Source organism: Rhinopithecus bieti, unplaced genomic scaffold, assembly GCF_001698545.2.
Source record: "Rhinopithecus bieti isolate Rb0 unplaced genomic scaffold, ASM169854v2 scaffold_5023, whole genome shotgun sequence".
In the NCBI taxonomy this organism is placed as follows: domain Eukaryota; kingdom Metazoa; phylum Chordata; class Mammalia; order Primates; family Cercopithecidae; genus Rhinopithecus; species Rhinopithecus bieti.
This window is the reverse complement of record NW_016805223.1, coordinates 2,026,953-2,037,879: the sequence shown is the minus strand read 5'-3', so window position 1 is coordinate 2,037,879 and position 10,927 is coordinate 2,026,953. Positions and strand designations below refer to the sequence as shown.

General features: G+C 35.1%; 1 protein-coding gene across 6 annotated transcripts in view; it reads left to right on the top strand.

Moving 5' to 3' along the window:
• Positions 1–10,927, top strand: part of TMTC2 (transmembrane O-mannosyltransferase targeting cadherins 2) — a 466,566-nt gene that overhangs the window by 378,393 nt on the left and 77,246 nt on the right. For all 6 annotated transcript variants that reach the window (XM_017871703.1, XM_017871700.1, XM_017871704.1 and 3 more), the window contains one exon: positions 10,508–10,571. In XM_017871703.1, the coding sequence (XP_017727192.1) occupies positions 10,508–10,571 (64 nt within the window). The remainder of the gene's footprint in view (positions 1–10,507; positions 10,572–10,927) is intronic.

Here is a 10,927-nt window from a genome sequence, read left to right as displayed (position 1 = left end):
GAATATAAAGAAAGTGCATCCATAAATGGTTCTTTAGATTATAGGAGGATGTTTTAACTGCTTTTAATCAAATGATTTATATAGTTGTTTAAAAAGCATCATTTGTCATGTTATATATATATATGTGTGTGTGTACATATAACTCCTCCCATATTTTTACTTGAATGCTAGTTTATTAAATCCCCACCTAAATGCTTCAGTAAATGACTTCTATACTGTGGTCTCTGCACTTGGCTTCCAGGAATAGATTTGTAATTATGTAGATTACTCTTACAGGGGACGAATAATAACAGAATAGTTGATTCACAATTGGATGGTTTTAAAATGAGGACATTTGTAAAAGTAGAAGGATTTTTTTTTTAGCTTTTAAGATGATTGTAGATTCACCTGTAGTTGTAAAAAAATAATACAGGGACATTTTAGTTGAATGCCCTCAATTCAACATTAATGTTAGCATCCCTAAGGTACTTGTTTTGTGATGAACTCAAGAAAGCTGACACCTACAAAGGGAAATCAGGATTCAATTGACTGTTGGTATATTCATAAAATAAACTGTAACCAATCTGCAAGAACCTTCAATGCAAAGATAATTTTTAAAAGACACCTCAATTTGTGTGACAAGTTTAGATATTGTTACAGAGATAAGGACTTTTGGTTCCTCATGAATAAAACACTATGCTTTCAGCAACAGTAAACAATTCGCAAGAATGGGAAAGCAGGAATACACGCAGGCAAATTCATCTTGATAATAACAGATACTTTTATCAACAAGGCATTTTGCTACATATTAAATCCATGTCTGAAATTCAAGGTCTACCAATAGAAACCCATTATAAGTATATTACAAAAGAAAAAAAAAGTCCTTGTTAAAGACATCAGTTATGATTTTTTCTTAGTTGTCTTAGTGCTAGAAACCAGTGGAAAATTTTTGTTATATATTGGCAGTGAGAAAATCTTTAGGATTTATTTTCAGAACATCCTCTCCAGCTTTCTCTGGTCTACATCCCTCATTAAGTTGCAGTCAGTCGGTGCCCTCCTATATTGACTGCAAGAGTGACCACAGCAGCCTGACATTCTCCTACTCAACTGGATGGCAGTCTTCATGAATGTTTTTACTTAGCTTTTCTGTTTTTCACCTCTGTCAAATTCAAGCATTTCTGGAGTGCTTGCTGTCAAGCTGAATATCAGTCTCTTTTCTTAATAGTTGAGAACATTCAGGGCTTTGTGTGCCTAAAGGAATAAGAAGGGTTATTGGTTTCCCCTTGAATATACTTTTGTCAAAATGGCTAGTTGTCAAAATTTTGCTTATTTAATGTTACATGTAAATTTTCTCCTGGGGGTGATGCCACATAGTTCTAAATTAAGTTTGATATTATTTTCTCAAGAACTCTGTTCTTTTGAGAGATGTTTAGGAGACAAAATTGACAGGATTTGGTGACCATTTGGGTGTGAGAGAAAGAGTGGGTGTCTCCTGGTTGTGTCTCACTTTGTTAGCTGGATAAAAATCAGCAATTTAGGGAAAAGTTATAGTTCAAGATAAGGTTTGAACATACTGATTTAACTTCCCTTTTCTTGGCAAATCTCCAATGTAATGACCAAAAGAATCTATAAATGGGGGGAGGGGGAGCAGGAGCTGCTCATTACAAATGTAGCAAAAAGAAAAAAAAATGATCATTCCATCTGAATGAAATGAGATTGGAAGAAGTGAGATCCTCAGGCCAGCCATCAAGGGGCAAATCTTTATCTTATTGGGAACTTCAAGAGGCCTGAAATTTGAGAAATTTCCAGTAGATCCATTCCAGCTACCAGAAGTGAACAAAGATCTTTCTCTGTAGAATAAGCTAATATAAAGTTTTGAAATATATTACTCAATTTGGCAGTTCAGATAAGAATGACAAGTCAGAGGTATCAAAATAAAGGGCCTCAGTGAAGCAGGTTTACATTAAAAACATAAGAGCCTCTTAGAGGGTCTCTAAATTCCTGTCATCAAAGTGCTTCACAAGAACACTTTGTGGTGGAAGTAGTATTAATGTCATTTAACAAGTTTGCTTGGCCCTTTGTTTTGTTGTATTTATTTATTTAATGATATTATTATTATTATTATTATTATTATTATTATACTTGAAGTTCTAGGGTACAATAGCAAAGACTTGAAACCAACCCAAATGTCCATCAATGATAGACTGGATTAAGAAAATGTGGCACATATACACCATGGAATACTATGTAGCCATAAAAAAGGATGAGTTCATGTCCTTTGTAGGGACATGGATGAAGCGGGAAACCATCATTCTCAGCAAACTATTGCAAGGTCCTTTGTTTTAGAGAATCACAGTAGTATTGCACTTTCCTGCCTTCCTTGAAGCTGAAGTCCTGCATGCCTCTTATTTGTCATTGAATGTGTGTGAATGTAATATATGGCACATTTGAGCCAAAGCTCTAAGACTGAGTGCTTTTCCCTTTCTCTGACTTAGAAATTGTGGAAATGTAGATCCCTAAGTGACCAAAGAGAGACAAACCTCCCTCCTCACCTGCGTTGGATAGGTTCAATGAGTGAGAAGTAAACTTTGTTGTCTTAATTCAGTGAGACTTAGAAGATGTTTATTCCCAAAGTATAACCCAACTTAGCTGATACAAAATGTATCTGTGCAAAGAAATAGGTAAGTAGAAAGTGGAGCACTATAATGTTGGGAAAAGATTACTAAGAGATTAATAGAGTCTCTGAATGTATAACAGCAATGTAGGTAGTATACAACTAATAGACTAATAATTTAAATAGAAGCTATAAATATTTCCTCAGAAATTGGTGGAAAATACTAAAAACATGAAAATGGTGAGTGAACAGATGATTGGAGGATAGATTGGGAACTCACATGCATAATTATAAGTAATTACATTTGTAATTATATATATGTTTGTATAGTTCTGCATACTATATATGCTCATAATTATACATGTGTATATAATTATAGTCATTTATATACATATATTGTATACATAATATGTTAGTTTTATTTATGTACAAATATGCACATATATCTATATACTGTATATGTGTGCATGTAGTTTTATATATTATATATGCTATATATAATTTTATTTGTGTATATAGAAATATTAATAAGAACAGAAATTTCTGAAAAAGAGCATAGAGTAGAGATTATCAAGAGATAGAGAAAATTTCCAAAATAGGATGATCTTCATTCATCGTAATGAAGGCAAAATCAATGAAAATAGGTTTGTTTTTAAACTGTTGTCATGTAGAGACCAGCTTTTAGTTGTGTACTAAAGAATCATTCTTGCTAGTTTGTACAGCAACAAGATTTTTTAAAGAGTGTTCTATAACCTACAGACTCTACCAGTGGGGTTGGGAGCTCTACTGTACACAACTAAGAATAATTCCCAAACACCCAGAATTCCCTTGGGCTCAGCAGCTTTTACAGTGCAGGAGCTGTGCCACTATCACCCACAAGGAACCCAGCATTTTTTTTTTTTTTTTTTGAGACGGAGTCTGGCTCTGTCGCCCAGGCTGGAGTGCGGTGGCCGGATCTCAGCTCACTGCAAGCTCCGCCTCCCAGGTTTACTCCATTCTCCTGCCTCCGCCTCCCAAGTAGCTGGGACTACAGGCGCCCGCCTCGTCGCCCGGCTAGTTTTTTGTATTCTTTAGTAGAGACGGGGTTTCACCGTATTAGCCAGGGTGGTCTCAATCTCCTGACCTTGTGATCCGCCCGTCTCGGCCTCCCAAAGTGCTGGGATTACAGGCTTGAGCCACCGCGCCCGGCCAACCCAGCATTTATTAGAAGATGATTCTCCTGGGCCTAGCTGCTTCCCATTATACTTAACTCTGAATTCCATTCTCTTGAGATTGCATCTGATGGGTAGAAACTGAGTCCTGTGCTAGACGAAAGTTAGAAGATGAGTGAATTTCTAGCTTCTACCTTGCTTAGGAATGTGAGATCCTTGTTCTGGCTGATTACCAAGTGTATTCATAGGGGAGGTGATCACAAATGTTGAGTGGCCTCACATAAAGAATGTTGACAATACATGGTGACATTTTTAGTACTTCAAACAAAATGAAAAGTTACTAGATGCTTCCAGGTGACAGCATTAAAAATCAGATTGGTTATCATTAAAGGAAAATAAAGGAATTTATGATGCTAGAACACAGTAGAGTTATATCTATAGCGTTATGAGAAGAAACTTATTGAATCAGTTATTCTATTAGAAACATTTTCTGTGAATGGATTTATTCAACTTTTCTGAAGAACTGGAAGCTGAAGATAACATGAAGATATTTGTTATTTGAGAGGAAATATAGAGGCACTAATAACAAACTTTACATGGTTTACAGCATTCATAGGCTCTAGTGGAATGGGTGTGTGTGTGTGTGTGTGTGTGTGTGTGTGTGTGTGTGTGTGTTTAATCTACTGCTTACAGGGTAAGGGATAGAAGTAGCATTTATTCAAACGTCTTCTGTCTGCCTGACACTATACTTTGCATTTTATGTCTGTCATTCTCTTATTTCTAAGTTACATCTGTGAAGTAAATGTTAATAAACCTTCCCATCTTACAGATGAGCATACTGAGACTCAAAGTCAATACTCTTCTCTGTATTTACCATTGGTAAAGCAGGGGTTAAGGCTTAATGTAGTATGATATTGTTTTCACTGTGTCACATTGGCTCCCTCGTACTTTACACCTGACTGATGGCTTAGATGCTATGATTCTCGACTTTATTGATATAGAAAATAATTTACAGAATAACAGATTGTCAAATGTGCAAATAAATGCTTAGTAGTTAGGTCTTTCCAATAGTATTAAATTATACTTTTGTAATAAATTTTATAAAGTAGACAGGGCCATTGGAGAGAGAACTCCAACTTTGTATTCTCAAAGGGATATTACATTTTTAGAAGCATAATCATGATATAGTCTCTGATGTGGGTCACATATGCAGCTGAGATGTGTGCACTTTCCTTTTTTCTAGGCCTAAGGGTGGAAACTATCACTCTGCCCCAAAGGTAGTGTTAAATAAAAGGTAGTAGTAAAAATAGCAAAACTCCACCATACCGACTGGTTCTAATTTCTTCCCTAATTTCTAGAGAGCAGAGTGAATATACAAGAAAGAATCATTATCTTTTAATTTTTATATTCAAATCACACAATATTATGTAATCAACATATTGAAAACATAAAATTTACAGATGCTAACTTCTTCATACATTCTACTGGAAGTCACATAAAATTTAAATTCTTGAATGAGAAGAAAACAGAATCAAATTATTTTCACAAATCAGATTGTGTGTGTGTGTGTGTGTGTGTAGGTGTGTGTGTATCTTGGGGATGTATGTATATATTTCCAACACCCTCTGAGCCATATATTTTCTTCCTTATCACTTCCAAACTTACCAAAACCACTAGAAAGTCACTGGATTTTCCAATTATTAGGTATATTTTACTTCCAATTTACAATCATGCAGCTCTTATTTCAACCATGTTGTAATGGACCATAGGGTCTTCAGAGCGAAGTGGGGTGGCAAATGAGGTTGAAGGTGGCATCTGTCAACCCTGTTTCTTTCCAGTATTAATGTGCATGTGAGCACCTGGGGATGTTGTTAAAGTGCATGCTATGATTTAGTAAGTTGGGGTAGTACCTGTGATTTTACGCTTCTAATAAATCCCAGGATGAGCTTAGGATGTTGATTCTTGGACCACCACAAGCAAGTTCTATTCTGCTGTTTCTCTTTCACCCGTCTCAATTCCTTCTCCTCATCCAAACATTACGCCTTGAACATAAGTGGTAATTTACTACATGTGAATATAACAGTTGACATTGCCAATACACAATACCCTCTCTTTTAATTTTTTCCACTACACATCATTATATAATCTTTCTAGATACAGGTTTAACTCTGCCCTTTCCAGCCCCTGAACAGTTTGAGGCTGTGAAAGAATAGCCTTAAACTGTCATGGGACATCAAGGAATTTCTCAGAGGGACCTTTTTAAAAATTATATTGTCAGCATAGTTTTTTCCTCTTATTGCTACTTTTTTTCTTTACCACTCTAGTCTTTTCATTTAGAATTCAGGTGGAGATACTTACAGGTCATGAAGCCATTTTTGGTATCCTGACAGAGAAGTTTTCGTCTAAGAAGGCTTAATAGTCATAAACAATTTCTTGTACAAGTTTCATTGCAAGGATCTTTTCTGCTCCATTGTTTTTATGTATGTATGACTCTGGTTTCACTATTTTAAGATCTTCCGTACATTTTTATGTCTTCGATTATTTCAGTTCTACTTCTGTTCCTACTGTATAACATATCAACTAGAATTAAAATTTAGTGCTGCTTTGAGTAACTCAAAACTAAGCATCAGAGCCTGGCAAGAATCCAGGAAAACCCAGCTATTTTCCTCTGTTTTTATGTTACATGAACAACAATCTCCAGTTAAAAAAAAAAAAAAAAATGCTCATAAGCTATTCTTGAAAATCACTACCAAGACTTTACTGAAATATTATCTTTTGTACGTATCAGTAGTTTTATATTAATTTTAATTCATATTGGCAATTCACAACTATTAATAATTGTAGTTAAAGAGAGTTTTACATCTAAATGCCACTAGAGTTTTATTATTTATATTTCCAAAGAAGACATTTTAAATTTAGCGATTTTATAATTTGCACAGAATACATAAAAATGTGGGTAATTGTAAGTGGTTCTTTTAATCAAATTCACTTCAGACATTTCATAGGGTATATTAAGTTGTTATTCCATTACATTATTGATTCCCAAATTTCTCTTATACATCTTTCTTTATAAGACTATTGGGCCGTAAACATGTGTTCCAAAGTATACTTTTCTAAAATAACACCAGAGAGTGGAATTAGGTATAAGAAATATGTATATTTAACAGATGCAGATTTTATAGTCTCATGTACAAAAATGGAATTTTGCAGTACACAAATGATGAAATGTGTTTGTGAGTTTTGTTATTGTCTGTTTGCTTTCGATCTGAGACTGTATTTTACTGATGGCAAAAGCAAAACCAACCAACAGAACAAAAAACTCTGAACCTAAAGACTTAAAATATAACCAGCTCACTCCAGTGATTTCTTGGAAATTCAGGGTTTACTTCCTAGTCCAGTTCACAAATGCTATGTGGACTTTTTCTTCTTCCTCACCCTTCCTGGCCCTGAGAGACCAGAGGTAATGTGAAGAGTGGGAGGGCCCAACAGCTATGATAGGTAGGAGTTGGTAATGAGAAAGGAGCCTCCATCTGAGTCTCCAGATATTGTCTATTGTTGGCATAGGGATTAAATCTTTAATGCTCTAGATATGTGACATAACAATGTTGACTCCTAGGGTGGCATGTTAAATGGAGCAAGTTGCCCATCTGGATCCGTTGTGGATTCCTGGTATGAATGATTTTTCCTTCTCACCACCTTGTTTCTGGCTTTGTAAAGTATGTTTTGGTCAGAATGCAAAGTTGTTTACATCTGGCCTGCAAGATTTCTTGCAGAGCCACTGCTTTCCTCTTCACCCACCTTCAAAGCCTTCTCTTAATACTTGGACACTTGGGAAAAGTTTCCACTATATCTAATTGTGAGCTTTTAAAAATGAGATATTTCAGGAAGTAAGAAAGTAAATATCTGGCACTGTTTTTGCATTATCCTCATCTTTAAAATGTGGTAAATAATAATAACTGCTTCAGGGTGGTATTGTAACTGGTATATGAAATAATCAATTCCTGGATAGAGGATTTAGAAATTTTCTGTCCCAGAAAAGAAATAGGGAAGGAAGAAAGGATACGACTATGCAGGAAGTGTTATTTTTTCATCTGCTTTAATAGTCTTGGGAACCTGAGTCCTGCGACCAGTCCCTAACAATCTTATCGTTGAAATTCTTGACAATATTTAGTAGAATCTCTAAGCAACTGGCAGAATACTGCTAAATCTTTACTTTTTCAAATGTTGATTAATGATTCCATCATCTCTACAATTAAGATTTATTAAGTACTCCCAGGATGCTCTGTGCAGAGCCGTGTATGAAATACAGCAAACACTGTAAAATGGACATTGAACACTTCCTCATGAGTTATTCTCTTTTGTCTAGAGAATAAAATGAGGATATAAATGAGCATTCCGTGGATGCAACTGACATATTCTTTTCCCTACAGTTTTCCATGTTCTGCCATAAATGCCTGCTGATTAGTAGTTTGTAAAGACTATTTAATATTAGAAGCAAGGTCCTAGAGTAAAAATTAATTTGCATAGTTGTATGACATATATAATAAATCCTAGTGGGTTTTTTTTTTCCCACCTCATCAGAATTTCATCAATTCTACTTCTAGCTTAAGAAATTAAGTTTTCTAACCTAGATATTTCCTTTGAGAACTAAAGCACCGAATAATATGAAGACTTTAAAAACTAATAACCATTTTTGGGGGGCAGTAAAACCTTTTAAAAATTGAGTTTATTATTATTTTCAAGGCATTCTATCTGATGGATTCCCCAGTTTCTCTTTTGATCCTTATCTACCTCATGATTAAATGTCCATAAAGATGAATATTAATGGTAGCTATATTTTCCATGTTGGGCATCTGTCGGTTGATCTCACTTCAAAGTAACTGAGTTCTTTGTAGTATTAAGTTGCTCCAATTTCCTACCTGCATGCCTTTTATTTTCCTCTGGAGAAAACCTTTCCAGGGCATGACCTAATGAATTCTGGTTCAGATTTCCAAATGAGTCTGTACCAAATTGATTCTATAATTTGGTGGAGGGAACCTTTATTAAATACCCTAGTGAGGGAATTTTTACTGTTTCATACCTACTTCTCTTGACATATTGAAATTGAGCTCTAACATTTATGAGAATATAAATTGCAACAGCACATTGTAACATGTCATGGGTCCAGTAGAGCCTTAGGTCAAGGGTTTTTACTTTCTTTATAACCTCTATTAAAAAATAGCAGTGTTTTAATTATTTTCATTTAAAACTTAGAAAATATGTCCTACTCTCCAGAGAGATGTTATCTTCAGTTATTTCCATAATTTATATGGTTGCATGGGGTATGTTTTTATAGTTTGTATTTGGCTTGACCAAGTACAAATTCACCTTTATAGATAAGGCTAGTTAACCTTCTCTTTTAAAACTTGAATATGTTTTTCTAATTGAGAAAGTTAATTTTTGTGTTCTCTTCATCCTTGTCCTGTCATCTTCTTGTCTCAATAGCTTCTTTACATCACAGCTTCAAGAGAACACCACTCCATTTTAACTACAGGACCCCCAGCCATTTACTATTATTGTCACGTCCTAGATATGCTATATACAACATCTGAAATTGAATTTGGCATTTTCCTGTAGCATTTTTTCTGCACCCTTCAAATATTGTCACCAGATTCCAGCTCAACCTCCACAAGCTTCTTAGATCTTATTTCCTGCCATCTTAGAAGGTCTTCTGAAGCAGCATGGTATAATCAAAAAATATGTTGTATATTAAAGAACGACTGGCTGCACTTCCTTAGAGCCCTGCTTCTGGGTGATGAGTTGGGTGAACCTAGGTCTTTTCTGTGAATCACAGGAATAGACAGTGAACAAATCTATCTGTAAATTTCAGTGCACATTTTATTTGTACAAGTCAGTTGCGCTACTTACAGGATTTGGCTGTGAGCAATAGAAACTGACTGTAGCTATTTGAAGGCCATGGGAGCTACAGAATTCACTGTAGGCTGGAAGGCTTAAATTGGCAGGACACAAGGTAGCCCAGTGGCCCAGAAGTGAGATATACAAAAGCGGTTCTTTCCAGGAAGAGTCTGGCTGGTAAATAGTCCCATTGCTTCTTCCATTGCAAGTGAGTTCTGGCCATCCTTTCATCTTTCTGTCACTTAGGAATGAAAGTTCTAAGTAACGAGAATATCCATTTAGCTGAGGTTAAGTCATGTGCTGACCCTGGTGTCCGAAGTCCAAGGGGAGACATAATCTGGCCTTTTTATTTTTTTCTGTTAACTACACACCGTGAAAAGTTCCCTCCATACTGGAAAGAAAGTGTCTTTATAGACAGATGTAGAATTTTGAAAGTCCTGCAGATCTTTACTGTTTTCATAAAACAAAAGCAGTAATTACTAATTTTGACAATTTATTTTAAAATTGAGATTTTCTGGGGTCTCATGTTGATGCTGGAGAACCCCACCACTATAATATATTACCTAGTTTTGCATGGAAAAGTAGGATAACTTTTCTAATTCCTAATATGTAAATGTGAAATAACAACACCCACTGAATAGGAATGTGTTAAGATACTATTTATAATACCTTAAATATAATGCCTTAAATACTATTTATAACAAGTGCAATGCAAACACTCAATTTTAAGTCTTTTCTGCTTGGGCAATTTATTGTTTGGTGTGACCAGAATTTTTTTTTTTTTAATTAACATTATTTTGCTGCACAGTGATCCTAATTGTAATTCTAAAATAAATGATATAGTTTTATTTTATTATTTCTTTTACAGACAGGCTAGCCTCAATGAAGCAGCCGAGAAGTATTATGATCTGGCAGCCAGGCTGAGGCCTAATGTAAGTACTTTCCTAATGAGAAACACTTTCAGAGGGATAGACTCAAAGCATGTGATAGGTGTAAGACATAGAAGCGTGTTTTGTTTTTTTTCTTTCTTTCTTTCCTTCTTTCTTCCTGTCTCTCTTGATCTCTTATTTTGGATACCTACTAAACAGCTTAATTCAATAGTAAAATCTGCCAGCCTCAAGCTTCTTTTTCTAGAGTTAGATTTGCTGTCTTCTAGCCTGTGTAAAGCAACATAAGATTTTTATCACTTAAACACAGGCTTTAGCACTACTAAATACTCTGTATTTGCATAATTTTTAAAATCAATTCCTTGAAGGTTTTTTTTGGCTGTGGCATTAAATACCTATTA